This window comes from Odontesthes bonariensis, chromosome 14 (assembly GCF_027942865.1).
Source record: "Odontesthes bonariensis isolate fOdoBon6 chromosome 14, fOdoBon6.hap1, whole genome shotgun sequence".
NCBI classification, from domain to species: domain Eukaryota; kingdom Metazoa; phylum Chordata; class Actinopteri; order Atheriniformes; family Atherinopsidae; genus Odontesthes; species Odontesthes bonariensis.
The window spans coordinates 12,054,128-12,079,236 of record NC_134519.1 but is presented as its reverse complement, the minus strand read 5'-3'; the positions used below and the strand labels follow the sequence as shown (position 1 = coordinate 12,079,236).

The 25,109-nt window shown below is 40.2% G+C and overlaps 1 protein-coding gene across 8 annotated transcripts in view; it reads right to left on the bottom strand.

Moving 5' to 3' along the window:
* The window catches only part of piezo2b (piezo-type mechanosensitive ion channel component 2b), a 90,795-nt gene continuing 65,686 nt past the window's right edge, over nucleotides 1–25,109 (bottom strand). For 2 of the 8 annotated variants that reach the window (XM_075482925.1, XM_075482927.1), the window contains 29 exons: nucleotides 24,133–24,376; nucleotides 22,930–23,044; nucleotides 22,302–22,458; nucleotides 21,176–21,265; nucleotides 19,206–19,327; nucleotides 18,866–18,934; nucleotides 17,605–17,708; nucleotides 15,223–15,321; nucleotides 13,487–13,607; nucleotides 12,714–12,794; nucleotides 12,145–12,311; nucleotides 11,861–12,054; nucleotides 11,089–11,262; nucleotides 10,162–10,824; nucleotides 9,669–9,927; nucleotides 9,284–9,463; nucleotides 8,255–8,561; nucleotides 7,885–8,017; nucleotides 7,101–7,248; nucleotides 6,798–7,009; nucleotides 6,425–6,583; nucleotides 5,362–5,509; nucleotides 4,872–5,060; nucleotides 4,458–4,565; nucleotides 4,061–4,227; nucleotides 3,398–3,517; nucleotides 3,093–3,166; nucleotides 1,884–2,082; nucleotides 1–1,684 (listed from right to left, as the gene is read on the bottom strand). In XM_075482925.1, coding sequence (XP_075339040.1) covers nucleotides 1,432–1,684; nucleotides 1,884–2,082; nucleotides 3,093–3,166; nucleotides 3,398–3,517; nucleotides 4,061–4,227; nucleotides 4,458–4,565; nucleotides 4,872–5,060; nucleotides 5,362–5,509; nucleotides 6,425–6,583; nucleotides 6,798–7,009; nucleotides 7,101–7,248; nucleotides 7,885–8,017; nucleotides 8,255–8,561; nucleotides 9,284–9,463; nucleotides 9,669–9,927; nucleotides 10,162–10,824; nucleotides 11,089–11,262; nucleotides 11,861–12,054; nucleotides 12,145–12,311; nucleotides 12,714–12,794; nucleotides 13,487–13,607; nucleotides 15,223–15,321; nucleotides 17,605–17,708; nucleotides 18,866–18,934; nucleotides 19,206–19,327; nucleotides 21,176–21,265; nucleotides 22,302–22,458; nucleotides 22,930–23,044; nucleotides 24,133–24,376 — 5,056 coding nt within the window. In that variant the 3' untranslated portion in view covers nucleotides 1–1,431. The remainder of the gene's footprint in view (nucleotides 1,685–1,883; nucleotides 2,083–3,092; nucleotides 3,167–3,397; nucleotides 3,518–4,060; nucleotides 4,228–4,457; nucleotides 4,566–4,871; nucleotides 5,061–5,361; nucleotides 5,510–6,424; nucleotides 6,584–6,797; nucleotides 7,010–7,100; nucleotides 7,249–7,884; nucleotides 8,018–8,254; nucleotides 8,562–9,283; nucleotides 9,464–9,668; nucleotides 9,928–10,161; nucleotides 10,825–11,088; nucleotides 11,263–11,860; nucleotides 12,055–12,144; nucleotides 12,312–12,713; nucleotides 12,795–13,486; nucleotides 13,608–15,222; nucleotides 15,322–17,604; nucleotides 17,709–18,865; nucleotides 18,935–19,205; nucleotides 19,328–21,175; nucleotides 21,266–22,301; nucleotides 22,459–22,929; nucleotides 23,045–24,132; nucleotides 24,377–25,109) is intronic. The other 6 variants (XR_012772815.1, XM_075482926.1, XM_075482930.1 and 3 more) reach the window with 6 other exon arrangements.

Below are 25,109 nucleotides of genomic sequence, written 5' to 3'. Positions count from 1 at the left end.
CACGATTTCAGACATTTTATTTGCACATCTCTGGACCTTCATGATACCACACCACCTTAACATACAGGTACAATTTCACATTTCATCCCTCCATGACTTGTCCCCCTAATGTAACCCCTTATGTACTGAAAATTAGTCATGGCAATAATGAAGTTTTTCACTCATGCTACAATGTCCTCTAATGCATAGTTTGGACCACAGGGCTCCGTTTCTCAGCCCTTTGTGTTTGGAAGCCTTTTTTTTTGTGTCTGCTCGTGTCTTCCTCGATGACTGGATGCACGGTCGTTAAGTGTCACAGCGCTCCGATGTGTGAATGTCAAAAACAGAGGCCCGAAAAAGGTGATGAAGCGCAGGAGTCTGCCACCTGATGCACATCACGATGACTCACAAACAGCACTCTGCTGGTCTCGACTCAAGCCCACCTGTAGGTGATTGAGATGATGGATGATTGGCAATAATGTTTTTCCCTGTGAAGAAAAACTTCCAAAGCGATAAGTTTATGTCTCTGTGCACTAAACAAACTCCACATCAGCCTGTGTGAGGGACACCGACAGTATATTTCATGCCATTTAAATAGTTCTCACCTTTTCGACAATCTCATGTTCTTTTAGATCCATCAAAGCCTACATATGTTAACATGGAACACATACAATGAATATCTGTGAAAACAGCTCTTCCTGAGAAAGATGTGTAATCCATATGAGTTTCAGTTCTTCTCATACAAACAAAATAAGGCAAGATTGTCTGATGTTTTCAGTTTTTTTTTTTGGTCTTTGGAGTGCTTCTGATATTTAGGAAAAAAAAGTTGACTTTATGTTAAAGTTTCTTGGTCGCAAATGGCCTTTTTTTTTTTTGTGCTCCCATCCTTCAAAATCTTGGAAGAACAGGAGCTCAGTATTGCACCATCCCACGATCCAAATGTTCCAGTTGGAGAAACTCCGTTGTGCACATATTTGTCAGTGGGAAGCCCTTAAAGAGTTACGCTGCAGCCAGTTCGTGTATCTCGCCACCTACCACACAGCCGTGAACATGTTGGAAGCAGGTGTGAAGAGCAGTGAGGGGTGTTCAAAATTTCCTCTGACAGAATTGACGGGGCTCTCTACGTCTTAGGAAACTGTCCTACAAGATCTTTAACTGCACAATCAGCTGCTTATTTCACCCCTGGAGGCCGAACTTTTGCCAGATATTTTTAGCACCTGCAAATCTGTGCTCAGTTTTCAAAAAAATGAGTTGTTGCTTTTCATCATTAAATAGTAAAAACACCAGTTTTTAACTCAAAGAAGTGTCTCTTTGTGAAGCTAACACTGTATCGCTGCCAGCTGAGCTCAAAGGACAAGGTTGGTCCTCAGGTGCTCTGTGTGCTGAAAAAGTTGCTCAGACCCACAGAGTGACCACGCAGCGTTTCTGAAAAGCTCGGACTCAGCGTCCCCCTCACTGTGTTTTCTCCCGGGTCCACTTGATCATAGTCTCTGGCGAGCGATAGAGGAAGATGAGTTTGGAGTACATGTCCTCCTCCAGATCCAGCTCCCCCGTCTCTCGGACCAGGAAGATGTCGGTGCAGAGCTTGAGGATGCGGTCCACGTTGGGCAGCTCCTCGAACATGATGGTGTGGGAGATGCCGCTGAAGAACTCGCGCACAAACTTGCCAATTACGAGAACCACAGAGGCGTACAGGCCCATGATACTTGACGAGAAAAAGAAGGAGAACATGTTCAATTTGATTATTACTCTACGGACTGTAAGGTTTAAAGTAAATCAAGAGTGACTGAGAAGGTAAAAGGACTGAATCCTGTTGAGAAGTCATGGTACAATCTTCGGTTAGAGACCTGTTACTGTGTGTCAGACAACATATATACATATTGTGAATATAGACGCAGGCGTACCCGTAACCAGCCAGAAAGCCCAAACTGGGCGGACTGACTTGGTCGCTGAATATGTAGATCTGCAGGCCCGCCTGGTATTTTTGACTCTTCTTGTCTATGGGACCAGCTTCTACCTGGTCCACAATCCACCACTCTTGTACCTGATCCGATGAATTCTGAGCTCGCATCAAGGTCAGGTTTATGTCAATCATCTTGTCACCTGCAAAGATCACGAAATAGATCATAAAATTGAATTCCAAATGCTACTGTTTCGTTAAATTTCTGCACATTTAATTTGAATTTTGTGGACGATATGTTTTGATGATCTACTTGAAGCAAATGTGAAAAGATACATCTCAAAGATTCATATAAGTAGTTTGAGAATTATTCATTCATCAGGTGACGACTGTGCAAAAAGCCCCAGAAGTCTGATCTGTTTGTGGTACCTCCAGGCCGGACCCCCTGCACCCTGAAGGCCTTCGCCATCATCAAAGACTCCTCACACCCCTGCCACAACCTGTTTCCCCCCTAACCATCTGGTAAGTGCTAAAAGATGCTTAAAGCTAACACCTCCAGACTGAGAAATAGCTTCTTTAACAGAACAATTTCCCTAATACAACCTCAACAGAAAACTTCCCCTTTCATAGACTCAGCCCTCCTGTTCTTAATGCTCCTCAGAGTCCATGAGGATATATGGATAAGGTGACTTATGCCAGGGCTCATATATCACCTCCAGCTCTTTCAGCTGACCAGCTGCTCCCGGATGTGCCGAGGACACAACAGAGGCTCAGGGGGGACAAAGCTTTTGCTCCCAAATTGTGGAATTTGTTGCTTTTACACATTAGAAATCTTCTTCTTTGGCACTTTTTAAATCTGAGCTTAAGACCCAGCTCTTCTGCTTGGCTTTCGATCCAGTGTGTGAAGTTGATTCTATATTCTATTGTTTTAAGTGACGATTTAATTTGTGTCTATTTTTACTCAAGCTTTTATTTGTGTTTTGTCCTTTTATTAATTTATTTTCAATTTTATTTCATTTTCATTCCTATGTTCAGCACTTTGGTCAGTGGTTGCTGTTTTAGTGCTTTATAAATAAAGTTTAAGGCTATTCATATCTTTACATATATCCTTGTTCATATCTGTTCATATCTGTTCCATCAAAATTTCAACGTGCCTGCAACAACATTAAGGTATATTTTATTCTATCTTAGTGACAAAGTAAAGGTAGTTTACCCAGCTGCTCCACAGGTGTGGCATCTGAGTCACTGGGTGCTCGAATGTAGCGAGGGATGATTTCCGTTATGATCCTGCAGACAAAGAGAAGCAGTTGGTGCCCAGTTTGTATGTAGTATTAGGACATTCTCTTCTAAATTCTAACTGTTGACCATATCTTTGTTTAATGTTTTCATGTTTAATGGTGCTACTTCTGCCTCCAGTTTTGCAATATGTTGTCATTGTTTAAGTAGCAGAGGGAAAAAGCATGTTGCCTGTGGGAAAGTTTAGATCCAGCAAAGTGTGAAGATGAAGATAATACTTACACTTTTGATTGGTTTAGAGAGCCATTTAGAAGCATTATGAGATCCTGCTTTGTTTCTTGGCTTAGAGGTTTTACGTTCTTTCCAGACGCAGTTTCAGCCTTGGCACCAAGACTGAAATTTCTGAGAACAAGAGAAACATACTCAGTGTAAAGACTTTACACCTCACCGACCTTTAGCATTTTTAATGTGCCCTCTTCATGTCTAAGTTTTAGAAGAATATGAGACAGTTTGTTCACACACGTTTTTACAGCTGGCAATATTACAGAGAGTTTGTGTAGAGGGCACAGTTGGAAGGACAAAATGCAAAAAATGCATTTTGTTTGATTTGCAGGACATGATAAATGGCAGATGAGGGTCCTTGATGACTGCTTTTGTGCTGACACCAAAATCACATGTATCTGAAAGTCTCCAAAACACTGGAAGCGAGTGGAATGCAGCATAAAAGTCAGCAGAAGAGAGTATGAAGTGGCACACCTGCATGGAGTGTCTGTACATGTGGTTATAATCTGCACATCTCACGCATTCCTCAGATCATGAGTACCGCACACATATTTTTAGAGGAATTTAACACCAATATGCGGTAGGAAAAAAAAGAGCGTCAACAAAAAACAGACAGTTTCATGGAGCTGTGGAGCATGTTTTCTAATATTTGGCGTTGCATACCTTTGCACAGACCAGGACACAGTGATAGGGAACTCCTCTGGGGAGCCCAACATCTCTATCAGGTTGGCTCTGCTGGGTGGGCTGATGGTCCACAGAGAGTTGGAGCTGCCTTTCAGCTCAGCAATGATCAAGTCCTCTGGAAAGTAGGTCTCCAACCACTGCAATGCCTTTTATCCACAGCACAAAACCGAACAGTTAGAATCAATAAGATGCAGTCTGATGGGGCAAATTTACACGAATCAACTGTTTAAACATGTCTAAATTAAAGTAAGTCTGTGTAAAATTTGCAGGTTGTTAATGTCAGGCAGTTGCACTCTAGTTAACTGAATTATTGAAATGATTCCAAATACAGTGACGTACAGTACTTTTTTAGAAAACCAAACAACTGAAATCTTACATTTGTACCGGTTTCGTCAAAGGTGTTGAACGTTTTCTTAAATAAATTAAATTCCTGCGGTGTGACCCCTTGCAGCTGTTTCTGCTGAGCACTCATGGTGAAGATGGGCTGTGAAGAGAAAAATCGCTTTTAAAGAAGCTAATTTGTTCAGGCCGAATACACTTCTACCTTTCGTGAACGACTTATTAACGGAAAACTGGGCTTGTTTTTGTTTCCCTGCAGCCAGAATCATCAGAATCATCACATCCATCAAGCTTCTCATTCCACCCACAAACGACCACTACGCTTAAATACCAGCCTGGCCCTGTCCTACGTTTCATCACACTGGAGGCGTTCAACTTTGTGCAGAGCATCTTTCTTTAAGAGTGAAGTCATTTGTAGCAAGTGATCTGATAACACGAGGAGCACGCTCACCTGAAAGCCGGCCAGTGTAATTTGAACAGACACATCCAGCGGAGCGTTGACGACTCCGGCAACAGATTTTACGAGGGACATGAAGAGAAGCGGGAACCAGACAATGCAGATCAGCAGCACCACAATCATTCCTCCCATCCCGTACTTCACCACCTTTTTCTTCTTTTGACCTCGTGGCTGGGGGTATCTCTGCAGTGGGGGACAAGTGTGTGAGTGTCCTGAAAGCTGGATTTACTGTAACTTTAGAATTTCTCTCAATTTTATTAGTAACATGTGCTCTTAGGCCTGGACTATTCTCCTAAACTGATTTAAAAGTTAGAGTTGGATGTAATGTACTTGCAGACAGACTCAGAGAGGCCTGCAAGAGTGAATTATTTTTTCCACAACAGTATGAAGTGTGAAAAAAAGCAAATGTGAAGTAAATTTCAGCTTGAATTCCGACATGACACGACATTAATTCCTTTCACACTGATGCCTCATTGACAAACACCTTCTCAGACTCTCTCCAGCATTTGAGGATGAAGATGTGGGCGTAGATGTCTTCCACACAGATCCAGCTGGACAGAGACAGCGAGGTGTCGGTCCAAACCCAGTCCATCACTGCTCGCAGCTCCGTCAGGAAAGGCACCAGGCGGAAGCTGAAAGCCGCAGACATGTTCGAGTTAATCACACACGATGTGAGGCTCACATTCAAACAGATTCAGTCTCTTTAACTCAGAATCCAGCTCATTCATTTGTTCATTTGGATCACAGTAAGCCAGCTTTTTTCTTTAACTCAGTAATACAACCAAATATACAGTTTCTTCCCTAAGGATGTTCGTTAGTGTTAGTCAGTGATGCTAAAATACTTTTCAGTCCATGCTTGTACAATAGGTACAATAATATATAATGCTAATAATACAATAATTCATTAACAGGAGAAAATCTCAGCGACTTCGGGTTTTCAGTGTCTAAATATTCTAGGAAAAAAATTCTTCTCTAAATCTTTCATTTAATTTACAAGTTCCTGAACATGACAGTTATCCAATGTAACACACCACAGCATTTTGTAGCTTCTGCTCATTTCAAGTGCTTGTCCACATCATGAAAACTAGTCCGGAGAAAGATTTGCATTGGTTTGCTTAAAAGCACTAAGGTCTGAATATGGAAGATTATCCCCTTCACACTGTAAATATCAAAAACAAAATGCATTTTTTTACCACATAACAGCAGCTAAAGATTAATTAGACTACTTTTAGATTAGATCACTTGCTATTTTTTGTCTTGGCTTTGTTATTAGTGGGTCCTAAGTGTACACTGCTGAGGAAAAAATCAATTTAAATGATTTCAGCCTGACGCTGCAACTTAATATGTGAAAAGAAGTAAATAATTAGAACATCCAAAGACGCAGTAAAAGAATTATTTTCTTTAGCAAATATTTGGCTCCACTTTCTTGACGCATGTTAGGTGCAATCGGCTCTTGTTACTTTGGGGAGCTGGGAGTAAATTCTGCCGCAGATTGAAGACAAGGCGCCCTTTGTCCAGCTGGAACAAATCAAATTTTTCTTGCTCACCCTTGAAAGAGAAAAAGGTTGACATAATTGTAGCTCTTGGTGAGGAAATTCCCAAGGACACGGGTGGGATAACCACAGCGGATCTGATAAGCTGACAGCCCGAAGTAGATGCACTTGACAAAATACCACATCTGAGCGACCGTGTTCTCACTGAAACGCCTGTGAGAGGAAGAGCGGAGAGACAGCTGTAAAACTAGACTTTGGTGGGTTCGTCAGATATAAAAGTCAACAGAAGAGAGAAAACAATCTGGAATGTATTGGAAGTGTTCAGATATAATTGATCATTTTGCAGACTATTCACAAAAGATTCAAGTATTTTCTTTTAACTGAGACTTGAGAAGAAATAACTACCAGAGAAACATCGAGCTCTTACTTTTCTGTGATGCCAGGCAGGATAAAGAACATCCAACAGTGGATCCCAAATACCAGGATGACCTGGAAGATGACCTTGCCCACAACCGTCTTTCTGAGGTAGAGAGCCCGGTCCACCACCATGGTGCCGAACTGGATCAGGACCATGACCAGGAAGGGTCCCGGCACCTGATCCTCCGACAGAGACGAAGTAATATCTGCTGTTGAATGTTTCTGCAAGAGAAAAAGTACAAATAAAAGGTTAACTTCTGATTTGTGGGACAAATCAATCGATTTTTCTTCTGCATTTAAATTCAAAACCTACACCAAATGCCCAGAATCCAAACACAATGATGATGAAGTCAACAGTGTCCGCGAGGAACATCAGCACATAGACGTCTGTGACCGCGCTGTACTCCGGATGGATCAAGTTATAGAAGAACTGCCTTATGGGAAGGTAGATCTCCATAAATCTACACAGAGCAGAAGTGGTGTTAGTCATGAGCTGAATTAATTTCCTAAGGACTTGCACAAATAAGTGTAAAATTGTCTGTTTTTTCGTCATTTCAAGCTTGTATTTCACCTTTCGAACATAAAGTGCCTTCTGCCTACGAGTCATTTTGATATAATTCACTCCTTTTATCTCAGCATGTCTGGGTGCTGTTGTGTGAATGTTGTTTTTAACACAGTAAAATCAAACTAAATGTAATTAGTCAGAAAACCACAGGAGAAGGATTTTGGGTTTCAGTTACTCTTCGAGGCATAACATCTCAGAAACCACATCGTGATTAAATTTAGAAAAAATAACGAGTTTTGATCGTCTGTTGCAGCACTTCCAAAAATATCACTGAATGGCTGGACGGGAATGCTGTAATTAAAGGTCTAAATTTAGATCCATGAAAGGTTTTCACTGGTGTCTCACTGATATGATGAGTCTCTTACATCATTCATCCAGAATACTTGCCGAGCACATTTCTCATCAATGCCATGACATCATGGTACTTCCTGTATTCTAGTGGTGGCCACAAAGCAGTCGTGGGTGGAGTTTAACAGACAAAAAAATAGAGCTGCCGCTGCCTTGTTTTTTTTTTTTTTAAAGTTAATCGTACCGCTTTATGACGAAAACTTTTGCTTTGAAGAGCTGCTCCCTCAGTTTCTCTATGATCATCTGTTTGCGGGTCTTCTGATGGATGCTGGCCTGGCTGCCATCCTTGAGGCTGCTGTTGTGGGAAGTGGTACTTCCTGTGGAAACAATTTACATTTTGAGCTGGAAATGATCCGTGAGGAGGCACTGATGCACCCTGAGAGTCACTTCTCTCTGATAGAGAGCCAGAGAAGTGTGTTGTTTTATTATGTTACAGACACACAGACTTTCCTCATTTTTCTTTTTCTTGTGTTATGAGAAAGTCGTCTTCTTATATCAACAATCCAACTAAAATGCAGCGGCAGGAAAAATGGGGAATATGAAAGAGCTTTCACCTCTTTTAGATCTTGCAGAGGAAAGACGAGATCGATGAGAAACATGCGAGCCTCCACTGGAGCTGTTGCGTCGCTGGTAGGTCTGCGGCTGGGGGTATTGCACCTGGACATGTCCTGAATCTATGGAGGTCCCAAAGTTTATAGACCTCAAGGTGTGAGTGGATCCTCTCCTCTCATTAATCAGCGATGAAGCAGGCTCAGACTCCTTCTCGCTCTCCACCTTGTCTTTTCCCTCATCTTCAGATTCACTCTGACGGGCGGCCTCCTTCCTTCCTTTGGGGTCGTCCTCGTCCCACAAGCCGTGGCACTGAGAGTGAAAACAACAAGCGGTGTCTTATTCTGCAGCCGATCCAAATGAAACACAAGGAGTTCAGTTATTCAAAGAGTGGGAAATCTATGCAAATATTAGCTTTATCTAATATTGGATATATGGAAATATTCTCAGCTACCAAAAGATGATATGTGGGTCCTCTTAGACTGAAATGAGTCCATCAAAGCTGCTTTTTGTCTGCACACTTATCAAACACATGTCCCGTTTCCTGTGACGTATTTAAAATGGTCATAGAACGTTTGGCAACACAATTTTGTACGTAAGCATAAAATAACCAACAAACATTTCACTGCTCAGTAAAATATACTCTACTTTTCTTCATGTCAACAAATGAATCGACAAATAGTAATAATATGCTAATCTGAGTCTCTTTGGCACTTACTGGTTCCTACTAAAGATTTAAACCTTACACAGAAATAAGAACACTTGCACAATGTCATACAAAGAAAAATCGTAAAATACTTCCTAAAAACACTGTCGTTGTCAGCAGAAACAGGGTAATGTAGGTCTTTCCAGCTGTTCTGTAGTGAGTTGATATCAACGGCATAAAAACTTACTCAAACAGCTGCCACTGACTCTTTTCAATGACACCTGGTTTTACTTTACATAAGAATCCATGGACATAAAGAAAACTGGATCTCCTTGAACATATACAATCATTTGTGGCAGAAATCCACATATTTTGACTTAGTGCACACCTTCAGGATGGACCTGTGGAAGAAGAGGGCCAATAACTGGACCAGGTCATAGTGGACGTAACCATCTTTCTTCTCAACACCGATGATGTTTGGAGCGTAATATGGTTTATTTCTATTAATCTTGCCCTGGTTGAAGGGGAAGAATCCGAACTGGAAGAAGTACTTAATGACAATGGTGACCTGGAGGGAAAACAACGTCAGCATCAATCAGAGAGACAACTGAATCAGAGAGAGCAATGATGCATTAATCTTTGTGTGTTCTGTGAGAAAATGTGAGTGGTGAACATAGCACTGTCATGTTGGGTTGAATTAGGCTGTAAAACGCTACTAATGCTACGTTTACAGTTATTGTTTTTTGGAGTTACATGTTCAAGTGTGGGTGTACCTCAGTATAGATGATGGCAGTCATCCAGTAGCGCTTACTGGGCCGAGGCACAGACAGCATGGCCCAGAGGAAAATTGTGATGGGGAGGACCAGGGTAACACAGGAGGCTGACACCATGTGGTTGATAATGATGACCAGGTAGCAGACGAACTCTGAGTGAGCCACCAGCGTGTTGTAGAGGGCGTAGCACAGCTGCAGGATCAGAGGCTGGCTTTGGTAGAATTTATCCGACCGATCCAGCTCCTCATCAAAGAACATCCTGGACAGACAGATTGATAAAAGTTGTGATACCAAACATGCATTGGTTACTAATTTTTGGCCCACTTTGTCAACTTTGATGAATAAAATCAGTTATTTTTTAAATATCTGGTGATGGATACAGAGCTGTGAAGACCTCAAATTTGCATTTCAAAGATGAACCTGTAGCAAAGCATTTGAGACAGCTTCCTTTTGGTTGGTCTGAGGCTTCATGCTAAACCAGTTTTGGACTTACTTGTTGAGCAGCAGCTCGCTGGCAGTCATCTCAGTGCTCATAGAGGGCAGCATGATGTCCGACCTGCTGTCTGAGCGGCTGTCAGACGTCATAACCATGCGCCTCTTCCTGTCTTTGTCACTTTCATCATCGCTAACGTCCAGGCGGTCAAAGCTGACCGCCTTGCTGTAGCTGGGAGGCACGTCAGCATCAGATGTTTTGGAGGCATCTGTATCAGGGGTGTAGAGCACAGCTGTCTGACCCTCAGTCTGCATGAAGTCCCGCTGTCCTCCTTCATATTCACTCTCACTGATGGAGTCGTTCTCCCGAGCAGAGGGGCCAGACTCTGCTTCCTGAAGCTTCGAGGAGGGACCCTCGTCTGGGCTGAGGGACTCCCATGGAGCCCCCACTTTTTCCAGCTCCTCTGGGGCCTCCTCTCCCTGCTGTCCCTCCTCACCCTCTTCATGCTCCTGCCCCCGCTTCTCCTCTTCTTCTTCTTCTTCTTTCTGCCTGGGTTCTCCATCACTCCATGACTCTCCCTCAGGCCCCTGACTCGCCTCAAACTGGTGCGATTCCCAGGGAACCTGCTCCTTATCTTCCCCTTGATCCTGCTCGTCCTCCACTTCTTCTATGGTGTCTGTGGTGCCCTGTCTGGAGTACAGCATGACGGACTGAGTTGCTTCGCTGCAGAGGACACACAAACACAAACAAACACAAATTGTACCAGCTTGTGTTTAAGGGAATCCACTCTGGTGTACTTTCCAACAATTTTGAACATAGATATCTGACACCAAAATTTGTTTTCCAGCTAAAACCAAACAATGAAACAAAAGTCTGACACAGAAGCCAAGCAGTGAATTAGGTGATGATGAAAATGCAAGCAGGGGTGCAGGGATGTTTACAGTGAGTGGAAGAGGTGCGTATATGGGTGATGAAGAGGCCAGGCACCTGGATATGAAGCTGCTGCCACTGTCCATTGATGAGTTGGACACGTCCATGCTGTACATCTTTCGCAGTTTGGGTCTGGCACGCTCACTGGTTTTGGGAATGTTCTCTGGCATCGCATCCAGGTCTTCCAGGGTGGATTGGCGGGAAAACAGGGTGGTGTTCTCAGTGAAACCACTGACAGGTGGTGAGATGGAATGATCAAAGGAGAAGAATGAGGTGGGACTGACAGAGATGCAGCAGAGTTTGACTGAAATCGCTCAGGGATTTTATCATGAAATGCTAACTCAAAGCCAAAAGAGCATCTACTGAGTTACATCTGAACTATTTTCATCTTTGGTTTTGCAAGAATAGATGTTTCAAGATTAGCAGCTGGTGCAACTTCTGCAGCCAGGAGTCATTAATCCACTACGACCAAAGACTTTGCTTAGAAAGACAAACAAAGCTCTAAGTGAATTTAAATTTAATTCAAATTAAATAAAATAAAGTAACACGTCACATCAATTCATTACATCACTGCAGGAGGAGAAGACAAAACACACTTAGAGAGAAAAATGAGATAATGTCATTAAAAACAGCTTAACAAGTTTATTAAGATTGAAAACAATGTGAGAAATGCAGTGAAAATTTAGAAATTTCAGTAAATTTGAATCTGCCCATGTTAGAATGCATGCAAGACGCCCTGAACTTAGAAGAGACTCCTTTGTTGTTTTTCCTTCAATCAAATGATGGAGTTTAACTCCTGATGCTGCATATACCATCAGGCTCCACTTACCTAGAGATGCTGTCTCTGGAGGCAGTGGAGTCCTGGCTCTCCACCCGGTTGTCTCCTTTCCTCCTTCGTACCTTTGCGGAGCCCGAGGCGGACTCATCCTCGCTGAGCTGATCCAAGCTGGCCTGTCTGGACATGTTGAGCCTCATGGCCTTCTTGTAGTAGACGTGGATGCTCTCTCTGGACGGCACATTGCCCTGGTAGAAGCAAAGGAGCTTATTAGTAAGTGGTGTTCAGGAGGCACATTTGGATCTGCATGTTGAACTCCAGTATGTGTGATTGTGTACCTTTTTGACTTCCCGCGTCAACATGCAGCGCTCGATACGCAGCACTGTGGAGATGTCGATGTACTCCCTGCACATGTCATTCATCCAGTTGGTGAAGCTCTCCACTGTCGTCTGGAAGAGCACCCAGGTGAACTTGATGATGTTGAACACTCGCTTGATGATGTTGTCTGCAGGAGGGGGCAAGCAACATCAACGCTGCTCTAGAACAGTGCTCTTTCAAAACCTCAACAAACTAATAGTTATTGTGCAGATCAATAACTGGCACTATCAACCATCAAAACATAGTGGAACATAAAATAATGGGAATGCATTCAATGGAGAGTTTGGTTACAAATGGCAATATATCTAAATAAAGTGTCATAACTATATATATATATATATATATATATATTTTTTTTTTAAATAATTCAACACATTGTGATGCTAAAGGGGCAGTGGAAAAGTCAAGAATAATTACTCCACAGCATGCATTAGCTTTATGTTAATAGAGCACATTCCTGATACAATGCAAAAAAATTTGATATTTTGTTTCCAAAATCTTGAAAAACTTCTTTGATGAGAAAACCAACCTGGACCGCCAGACTTCTTGCTCTCCTCTGTTTTTTCCTGTCCGTCAGACAGCTCTCCCACTTCTATGGCCACATGACCTGCTGAAGCACAGCACAGACAACTTCCCTTCCTTTATCAATTCCAAGCAGAAGTAAACACAATTTTAACAGTTATAACCAACAGAAACATTACGGCTCCCAATGTTCACCGGCTTAAGACTTTAGACTGACTTTTCTTTTGAAATTTTCTGAGATAGTGTCTCATTACATAAGCTCTAATTTGTACAAATTTAGAGAGGAAAATGTGAACATCAGATAAAATTAGGTTGGATTTTTTTTTGGAAAGCACATTTTACATATGAAAACCACTAAATAAAAATCACTTTGAAACATTCCCAATTGATTACTTAGATGCATTATACAATATCTGCTCATAGGAGAGTTCAACAAACACACACACACACACACACACACAAGCTAATTCATAAAACAGGACCTACAGCAGCTTAATCACATCATAATACCAAATGCACTAGAAATGCTGTGACTGATAACATTAATCAATCATTTTATCTATTATGTGGTATCAGATAATAACTACAACACAATGATAATTAATTGAACTGTATGGAACACAATATAAACATTGATCAATGACGTCCACTTGTGTGAGCAGTTCAATTTTCTCTCAAAGAATTCTTTTTTGGGAAAAACGATCGCAAATAATGTAATTTAGCTGTAAAAATGTCCTCTGCTGTGGACAAAACGCATTAAAAAGTTAAAACATCTCTTACCATCTTTCTTGCTTTTCCTGTGTCTCACTTTCTTGGTGTATTTCTTCCAAAATTTGCGTTTGTCTTTGCCTCGGGCCTTCAGAGCAGCTTTGGGGTCTGTGATCCAGGCTTGGTAAAGAAACTGGAGAACAGGAAGCAGCAGTTTGGTTTCAGTGTGAAGATATGAGGCACAACAGTCACTGAGGTGAACAAGGCCGGACCGTTATTTATACACAATGTAGTTTAGCACGTTTTATTGTCCGTACATAAGGTCTAATTTATGCTGCTATGAAGCATTTTCTAAAGCTCACCTTGATGCTTTTGAATCAGGCCATATATTTGAACTTGTTCAATTTTAACTCCTACTAATTCCAGCATTAAATTGAATGTGTCAAAAACTTCAAGCATCACTCACATCCTTCATACTTAACTTCGACTAATTATCCAGTGAAATGTGTCTTGAGGTGCTGAACATAGTAGCCACGACTGATCATCTCATCACTTATAATAACCTAGACTTATATCATTATTATATTACACCTGTTATATTGATCTTCGTTCCTTATCAACGATTGTTTTAAATACTGTTGTTTAAATATTGGCATCATATCAATATTTATATCAATTAAACTGTTTCACTTCCATTATTCAGACAATCAGTGCGACTGCCTTGTATGTCGTTAAGTAGGTCTGTCTACAAAGTCTACAGCTAATTTTTACGATTTCCTTGGCTAAAAGTATTCACAATGTTGGCACAATATCAATGGAAAACTTTGATTTAATTTTATTTCACTCAGACTAATTAATCTCTGCTTTATGAGTTTCTGTTTTCTGGCACTTGAAATACACTCATAAAACTGTACAAAAATCAATGTGCATTCAATGAATCTTTAGATTTTATCAGCTGAGTTCACTTCACAATGATATGTTATGTGCATTATTACTAAAATATTAACATTTTATTTTTTTAATATCAGAATTATTGTAACACTGGTATATCACAACACCTCTAATGTTGTATGAGCCCGTGAGCATAAACCCCCAAAAAATATTTTTGTATCTTTATTCCAGCTTGTTTAAAGAGAACTCAACCCCTTAATGTCCGTAAGAATAATTAGAATGAATCTTGTTCTTTTTAAATGATTTAGATATCAAACGTCTTAACATATATTCACTTTGAGCATTACATACTTAAACACAGGTGGTAGAGATGGCTCAGGCAGCTTTACGCTAACAAATTCCTAATAAGATTCAGTAAAGTTACTGAAAAATGTGCCCTACCAAACGGCAGAGCAGGACATTAAAGGGTTAAGTGGATTTATTAAACTATTAAACAAAAAGAAAAGAGCAGTATGGAACGTGGAAACATATAGAAAAATACAGCTGTGTGGAAGTTAATGTTAACATTTTTCTGTTACTGTACTGAAGTACAGCTGACTCCCAGAATAATCTGTTGAATGCTGAATATGCTATGCAGGGTACAATAATCATCTTACATCTTCCCAGAACAGCACATGACATGTAAAAGGCCAAGAAACACCCACACATTTCCAAATTTTGTCTGAATAAATCTTTGAGTCATGCAAAAGAAAAAGACAACAAACAGCAGAAAAGCATTTCTCTTCCAGGTCTGTTTAGATGAACTATGTGTACACCAAACAAGAGCTGGAACAGCAGAGTTAGATGTGGTATTAGTTGTTATTTGAGCGGGCAGAACATTACACAGAAAGCAAGCCGTGTTAGATGGGTGTGAGTACCTTGCCTGCCTTGACTACATACTGCAGGACAGTTTTAGGCAGCTTAATGATAGACCTGGGTAAAGCCAGGAGAGCGGAGACAAACTTCCCGACTGCTCGCTAAAGATAGGGAGAACAGAGAGGGAGAGGATCAGTGGAGTGAGATTTCAAACTGTTAGAGGAAGTTAACGGTGTTAGGAGACAGTGAACAAGAGGATTCAAAACCCAAGTAATAAAACATGGTCATCTCAGTTGTCTAAACACAGAACTGATTAAAAAAAAAATCAGCCAGAATGCAAAGCAAAATGCACAATCAGAAATCTAAAATTCAAACATTTCTGCAGAAAAAATAAAGAATTTTACAGTACAGCAAAGAAAGTTTAGAGATGAACCTCATCGAGGCACTTTAGTGTATAAAAAGATCTGCATTTACTTTTATTGTTCTGCTTTCACTCATCCTTGGGTGAGTGTCAGGGTTTTGGAGACGGGTTGAGGAATAGGTCAGCGAAATAGTCTGCAGTTATGGTTACAACATGATGAAATAAAGGCCTTCGGCAGTCTTATGTGGTACACTCAACTCAAGCGTTATGCGCTGTGTTATGACTTCAAGTGGACATGAAACCTCAACAGAATAACATTTAGTTGCCGAAAGGAAGAACATTTCCCTCTGTGTGTTTCCAATTCCAAGAACTGCATCCTACAAACTCCTTTACAAGAAAGATTGTAAGATTTTCTGAAATGCAATAAAACTCCAGCTTGTAATTTGTTAATTTTGCTTGAACCATGATTCAAGACACAAATTTTCATTGTCTTCACATTGTATTTAAAAGATTGAACCACGTCCAGAATTTGATGCCAGCAACACAACGAAAGACAGAAATGTTTAGAGAACATAGAAGTATCGTGCCATTCTAGGAGGTTCTAGAGTTAGCAAATTGAATGGTGACAGGGGGCCTTCTGGCAGTCTACATCTGTCTCTTGTTGAAAATGTTTGAAGCAAAATGAAAAAAAGACTCAGACATAACGACCACGGAGCAGCTGAAATCTTGCATTCAGCAGGGATAGACACAGATATCTCTGAACGACTGGTATCCTTAGTTTCCAAACAATTAGGGTGTCAGGATTGAGTATAAAAGAAGCCCCCACCAAAGGCTTTTTTCCAATCCCAATTCCCCTTCCTCCCCACCAGTGGGCCCTACCTCTCAGTTTTGCAGAGGTAAGCTGTCTCTTTTCTTTTGGAGATCAAAGGAGCTGTAATCATCTAGCTATCCAAATGGCCAAAAAAACACTCGTATTCAAGGGCTGGTGGACCACTACTCCTAGACGCGAATAGTTAAGGAGCAACTTACTCCTTCAATATAAAGGGGTAGTGCCCCGTGGTAGAGCCAAGGTAGGGAATTGGGATTGGGTCTTTTCAAGCAAGGATGAGCTTTGTCTCACCAATTTTTGCCAAGCTTGGAAATAAAGTCTAGACCACTGTTAGAGCCCTCAGGCAGCACTGCATGAGAAACCGCCATATTGGCTTGGGAGTACCTTAGAAAACCATTTTCACACAACACAGTCAGCCGCTGCATCAAAAAAATGTAACCTGAGACTGTATTAAACAGGAAGGAAGCCATACATCAGCTCTGTGCAGAAACATTGCCGAGTTCTCTGGACGTGGGACTATTTCAGATGGACAGAAAGACACGTGTTCTGTGAGAAGAGTCAAACTGATGACCGAGTCCATGTGCCAAAGATGAGAAAGACCATGCAGACAATATGTATCAAGGTAGCACTGATACAGAGGTCTGTGCAGCAGGAGGCCTGTTGTTTTATCAGCAACACAATGGCAGAGCTCATTCTGCACTACTTCCAAAAGCATAGCTTAAAAAGATATATTATGTGTGCTTGACTGGTATTCCTGCAGTACATATCTATCTCTTATTGAAAATGTATGGAGCATCATGAGGTGGAGGAGAATCAGACAACAACTACGGACTGTTGGGCAGGTGAAATCTTATATTCAGTAAGAACTCAGATTTCTCGAAAAAAGCTGCAACAACTGGTATCTTCACTTCCTTAATGATTAAAAAGGGAAAAGGAAAAGAAGAGCTGATGTGAGACAATGATAAACAGGCCTAGGTCCCAATTGGCATGAAATTTTTGATCTGTTCATATATTGAACATACAATAAAGTTTTATATGGTTATGTTGAAAAAGCTCTGTAATTAGATACAGCAAAAGAACTGGAAGAAAATTAACAGTATTTCTCTTTGAAGGAGCACAAAAACCACCCACTCCACCTCAGCTGATTTTTTTAAGAACAAAAGCTTAAAACCCAGTTAAAACCAAACTGACTGGGCTGAGAGCTGACTGAAACACTTTTCCTTCCGTGTTGAAACCAAAGGATTAATGATCCACCTGAAATGCCGACTTCTTTGGCGGCTCGTCGTCTTTTTTCTCCTCCTCTTCCTCTTCCTCCTCACTGTCCGTTTCAAACAAGTAGTAGTCTCCACTTCTAACCACTGAGGGGCAGAGGGTAAAATGTTGTCACATGCTGTCTGAGGCTGAGGTTGTTAAACTCTTTCATGACAATAAATCAATGATCAGAGAAGATACACTCAATGAAAGATGTAGGAAAATCCAACCACTTACCATTAATTCTATATAATTCACTACTTACTAAACATTTAAATGTATCTATGGTTAGTAATGATACAGACAAGCTTTTAGAAACATGAGAAGATTAAATAAAAATACAGAAAACGCACAGCACATCAAAAAATGTTACTATGATGTCTATATAATTGAAGAATGTCTCCTTTTTCAGTATGCACAGTCGCCTTTAAGCTACTTTAAATGACTCCAGACTACAGCAGTTATTGTCAGTCGCAATAGGATAGACAAGGCTGACTTATGTCCTTGAGCAGAACCGCAGTGGGCAGGAAATGAGGGAGGATGCTGGGAAATGGAGATGAAACATCAAATGACAAAGAGATAAAATAATTTGAAAATGTCATGTGGGGGTGGAGTGAGACATGAGTTCAAACCAAACAGGCAACCATTGCAACATCTTGTAGAAATGCTGATATTTTTTCTTTCACATAAACTTCCTTATGTGATCACCGGCCCAATTGCTGTTTTTCCCCCCTCTGTTTAACACCTGTTTGGTGATCATGTCTACTGACAAAGAATGAACAAACCCTTCAACCTTTATTCCAGAGCGAGGAACAAAGGCAGGCCGACTTCATGTCTTTGCTTGAAAATGCTGCACAACAGAGTGATTCTCTACTGTGGGCTCTTCAGGAGAGACCAATGATGGAGTTTTAAACCATGTCAAGCACAAACCTCCAGCCGTTAGTCCTTTTCTTTCCTCTCCGTCTCATTGTGTCTATTTAAGGCAACCATGCTCTGCGTCAATTCTCACATTGTTTTATGGATCTTCATAAAACTGAAGTGCCTCTCCCCACATGCGGTGCAAAGTTATACACGGGAGCTATAGGTTGCACGGGCCCTTAAATAGAGACAGAAAAGGATTAAAGTCTGGAGGGGAGCAGGACTACTGTGTGATGGCGCCTTCGGAGCCCAGGAGCAGTATGGGAATCATCAGCGTTCTGGTCAAGGACAAAAGGGCCGGTAAGAGTGGAGGAAGAGAAAAAAGAGGGTTTGGGGGTCAACCTACTGGAAGCATGGTCAACCCAAGGCCTCCACCACTGCTTTTTTTTGGTCTTGGCTTTCGTTCGCTGTGCTCCTAAAATTTCACAAATACATCAGTATACATTCAACTTTATAAGAAAATCAATTCTCTTCAAACTTCCAATCATATTTCCACTACATGAAGCTGCTCTTTTAGCTCAAATAGTAACATTATTACACAACATGGCTGCATTTCTGTTATCAATACGCATGAATCAGCGGTACATTCATGCCCGCCATCCTTGAGCACCACAAGAAATCAAACAACTTCCACGCCAACTTTTTTTTAACATGGCTGCCGCAGGCTCCAGCAGGCTTTATCATACCATCATCGTCCTCCTCCTCGGGTTGGACGACTGTCTGTCCTTCCCCGGACTCCTGCGCCAGGCTCAGCATTTTCTCCTTGCCCCTCTTAAACTTTTGCTGCCTCACCTTAATGCGATCCATCCTGATTAGATCAGAGAGATGGTGAAGAAACACAGAGTATCGACACAGAAGAACATCATAACAGACCGACTATAAACATCCTGAGGCCTCATATGGAAATGAAAGAATGTTACATTACAGGGGAGTGCTCATTAAAGAGGGTGAGTGGGTATGAACAGAGCTCAGGGGCTACTCATGATTGAAGTTGTGGAAATACATTGCTTTTTTATGGTATGATATACTAAGAGCTGGCTTCCAGGAAATGATAAAGTCTGAGCCAGGAGATGCTTTTAAACCACAACAATCATGTTTACTTAATTATGGACTGAATTAGACCTAATAAGGCTAATGAAAGAAATCTAAGTAGATATAAGCATACTCTTTTAGTGTAGATTATTGTCAGAAAATCCTATGAAAAACATTAAATGAACTGACTCTACCAGCAAGAAGTGCCAGTGCAGCTAAAGTCTCTGATCCTCCGTGCCAGAGAGCTCAGTTGCTGCCCAACAACACAAGGAGGAACCCAAATATTTCCACATTGTAATATGATAATGTACCGTAATCCTGGACGTTCTGCCTGATTTCTAAAAACACAACAGCATCTGAAATCAGGCCGAATGACGACATTAGGTCCGCTTTGTTTGGTTCAGTGGGATCTTGGCTGCATCTGTGACAGTAGCACTCCTCATACCAGTACTGTGTTTCGCTCCAATACTGAAAATGGGTGCATTCATACATCAGCTATGACCATTTCAGCTCAGATCTGAGGCCTGTGGACAGAGAATTAAAAGCTCCACCATGAACAGATGCTTGGCAAGTTTTACTGTGCGGTATTTATAGTTTTATTACAACAGTTCAAAAGATGCTCTGACCGTTTCAGAAGGAATTTATGAATGCACCTGTTTTTAACTCCGTATGTGGGCTCTACACTGATAGAATACTCAGGAAACAGAGAAATTAACTACGATTTTCCACAGCAAAGGAAAACAGCACGATACACCACCAGTATGTGGTGAATTTTCTCCGGAGATGTCCAAATATAACTCGTGGGTCTATCTTTAGATGCTAAACGCTGCACATGTGGACACCGAGCACTGACAGGTCGCAACAAAACCTTTTAAAAAAAGAGTATCAGCCAATGAGAAACCTCCAACATTCAGCTGGCTGACCAGTGCTGTAACTCTGAATCTGCTGTTGCGGTCCAGCCAAAAACATGTCAGCGAGGCACACGGGCTGCACGGGAAGACACGCTCCTTCTTAGCATAAGCACACATGCTGAGTTTATTTCGATGCCTTCCCACATTTACTGTGTTCTGCTCTCTAGACCACCATGTTTGCAGGGCGTCTCAGTGGGTTAAACAAGTCTCGACAGATATCTGAGTTGCATTTAACCTCTCTAGGTTTTCAAATAAGAGGACAAACGCTCTTGGCCGAGTGCCACAAAGAAGGCAGGGAGGTCAAAGAATTCAGAGCAAACTGACATTTTTGGTGGCGATCTTTCATTGGATTTACTGACATTTTATTTGGAATTAAAGAAAAACAGCAAACTATAGTAAGTAATGGGCGGTTTGTAAAAAAAGAAAATGGATAAATGAATTAAAAATAAAACCCCAGCAGAAGTACTGATCAGGAGTGCAGTACTAAGAATGGTTTTAAATTCGAAGATAGAAGAATACTAAAATGGATGTTGATCTAAATAAATATGTTTCAACCCAAATCCAGAGAGTCAGCTGCTGTATCATCTGAATTTATGTGTGTTGATATTAATCTATTATAAAAATAAATGTTGTGTAAGAGCATGTGCTGTACACACACGGTAACCACAGACACCGTGTTGCGTAACATGAGGGTTAAACATTGAGAGTCTCACTGTCTCTTCAGCTGCTCCACAGATTTGCACTCCTCCTCCAGTCGGGCTTTCACCGCCTTCACGATGGTGGCCTGGAAAAGCTCAGCTCCCCTGAAACGCACAAACGCACGGCACTAAAGTCTTAATCCTACGATTTTCAGTCTTTATCACCATAAAACGTGACTGTACCTAATTAATTTACCAAACTTGTGTATGTTTGAAATATTTCACCTCCCAAATACTTAAAGAGCTAGAAAAACCTCCAAAATGTGTTTGCTTAGTTTGCATCACTAGGTTTTCTTTTCTTCCTTGAATCTTAATAGCTTCCACACTTCATCATCAGAGCATTCTTGTTTCTGAAATAATATCACATTGATCACACACACGCGCGCACGCAATGTAACATTCGTACGTAAGAAAGAAATTGAATTATTGAGATTGTCCCACCGCCAAAAATCTTTCTGGCGGTGGGACTAATACAAACAAATAATAATGCTGGGAGTAAATTACTCCTGCATGTAGACATTCAGTTAGACCAAAACTGGCCAAGGCGCTTAATGTATGCTCCACATTTCCCATCCCAGGTTTTGAGCCGGAAGCAACAGAAAAAGCCAGTACCCAAAAGAAGAAAGAGCTAGTAAGAGCAAAAAATAACCACGAGATATACAAATAAACCATGTGCTGCATGGTATATTTGTAAAATAAACCATGCAGCACATACAAAATGTTAAGAGCTGTAAAGCTTTCCAATTCAACGCTCGAAATGTAACTTATTTACTGTCAGCTAAACTGTTTTCATTCGTTTCTGTCCGTGATGTAACAGCTCTACCTCAAAACGCCACATTCTAACAAACCGTGAAGGAACATATTGTTACCTATCATAGCAGAGCTGGACACACGCTGGTAAATATGTAAATGAATAAATAAATAAATTCCACTATCATGCTTGTATACTAGGACAAGGAGCTCAGTTAAATGCCCCAGTCCAGCTAAAATGATCCTCACTTAGATCAATGTAGCAATTCGACGAATCGCTGCAATTCTAAGCAACTAACACTGTCATTAGTGTTGAAAGCAAAGTGCTTCCAGCGTCAGTGTGAAACCCTCCAGTATAAACCGTCTTTGTGCGACACGCCTAGTCGATTACCTGGATGCGAGGATCTGTGACGATCTGATATCTGCCACCACGTGGAGGAAGTAGTAGCTCATGAAGACTCGTCTCTGCACCAGGAGGAAGGCGAAGCAGATGCTGTCCCAGATGATGCCCGCCTCGTCCTTGGGCAGGTCACAGTACTTGTTAGCGTCTGGAACACACATAATGAACAGCAACTTATTAATTTGTTTGTACAAACTGATTGCAGTTCCTCCCTCTGAGTTTGAGCCGCTGTATAGTAACTCTTAAAAAAACAATCATCACCAACACAACAACACATAGAAATTGTCCGTTTAACAGCGATGACTTCTGATGCTCTCATGCATGAGAGGGATTTACAGACTCTCAGGATTGTGTAGAGACCGTATTACGGTTTTACTGTTTATTGCTGCAGCATTTTTTATTCATTGTGAATTAGTTTCCCCGTGTGATGATCATAAAGACTACACTGAACTCAATTGAAATGAAAGATACAGAACTAAATGAACGAGGATGTGAGTTAAATTTGGACACAAAACCTGCGGAAACTGCAAAAAACACCAACTGGATGTCAGCTGAGGATAAAATGAAGGTTTTTCTTCACGCTGGATGCAAAATTCAACTCAAAATTAAAGCGACTCACCTGTAGCCTGATCTGTTTTTTGATTGTAACCCTTGATGGTGCATGCCAGACTGAACACCTGGATCAACCAGCATTGGTTCTTCATCAGTGAGCTGATGTAGCCACAGGCCAAAATCTGCAAACAAGACTCCTTTATTTTCATTACTGCTTATATATTTCATTTTATGACCAAAATAACCCCCAGTTCACTAAGCCTTGATTATCAGTCAAATTATATTGATTGATTGATAGATTTTTATTTTCGAACATGTATAAAAAAAAAAATGTATGTAACTATTTGTACATACAAACGAAAGAAAAAGAGAAAAAAATTCAATCACATAAAGTGCTAATACATAACAAAACACCACACATTGTTCGAAAAAGGAATGGGAAGAAGTACAATACTTTTTTAGTTTCCCACCCCTTTTTAACTACTCTTCAGTTTGTAAATATCCTAACTACAATACACCTATATAAATATATGCCAGATATACACTTCCTAAATATCTAAATAAATATATAATCACAAAAATAAATATACTACACACATATCCTTGTATATATATATATATATACACATATCCTTGTATATATATATATACATATATATATATATATATATATATACATATATATATATATATATATATATATATATATATATATATATACATATATATATATATATATATATATATATATATATATATATATATATATATATATATATATATATATAACTATCCCCATAAATAAATATATACCAAATACTAATTAAATTACAATATAACAATCAACCCTATTCTATTCATATATTTATCCCTCATCGTCCTCCATTAACATACTTCTTTCTCCATGTACTATATTTTTTTTGTAATTTTTTTAAACAGAATTATATTTGCACTTTGTTTTATTTCTGTCTCCAGACTGTTCCACAAAGTCACTCCACAGCTTGATACGCACATGCTTTTCATATTTGTTCGGACCTTTGGTTTTTTTTAAATTTAGGTCTCCCCTTAGATTATATCCCTCCTCCCTATCACTAAACAATATATATATATATATATATATATATATATATATATATATATATATATATGATATCATAAATATCATTAAGAAATCAAACGTTAAACAGCTTAACTGCATACGTGAGCATTTTATCTTATTACGCAGTCTGTTAATCAACCCTTTAAATCGATTAATCAAAAGGTTACTCACTGACAAAATGTTCTTCATCGTGATCACAAAGATGTTGTAGGCGATCAGGAAGTCCCAGTAGTGGAGGATCTTTTTGATTGGCTTCAGCAACAGCTCGCCCCCGAAGAGCAGGAAGTAGAAGCACGCCACCAGGTAACCCATGCAGAAGATGCTGATACGCGTGGTTCCGGTGAAGAAGATGATGGTGAGGACAAACCAGAATAGGTAGCTGAACATGATGACTTTCAGCATGTCAAGGTAGGACCTGGAGATGAAGAAAGCTAGATGTGACTGGAAACTAATAACCAACTGGCACTTTATGTAATATTATTATTTATATAAATGTTACATTTTAAATCAATAAAGAAAAGAAAATATTGCAGTTAAAGGCTCTAAAGGAGTGGGAAAATGTTACGAATAAACCATTTACACTTTATTTCACAATGTTTTTCCTCAAGTAAACCCTGAGATTACACTGCTGGGTTTTATCACTGCATATATTGTAGAAGCTTGTTAGCTATCAGTGGCACTGTCAAACTTTTTCTTACGGTGAACGGAAGATGAACTGACCTCTAAAAGGCATGAATTTAGTTATCAAATCTTCTTCTCAATATTTTTAACAAGATTAGTGTTTTATTTTTGTTGTGCATAGTTTTAAAGGACAAAAAAGACAAAGAATCATGCAAAAGTTTGGGCAACATAAGAAATCAGAGAGCTTCAGGTTTTTTCAAACTTTTAACTAAAAATGTATCCAATGATCAGCGGCAGACTATCACTTAAAGAAAGCGATGCTCACAGAGCAGGGAAAACATTTTACTTTGAATAAAAATTACTTTCTATTTATTTAAAAGAAAATCAAAAGCCTGAGAAGATTTATCAGACTCTGAATTTGCGTTGTTCTGCTGTGCAGCAACATATGAACAAATATGTATTGAGACAACGACATTTTCCCCATTATTACCTCAAAATTCAGCTTTACAAGTTTGCCAACGTACCTA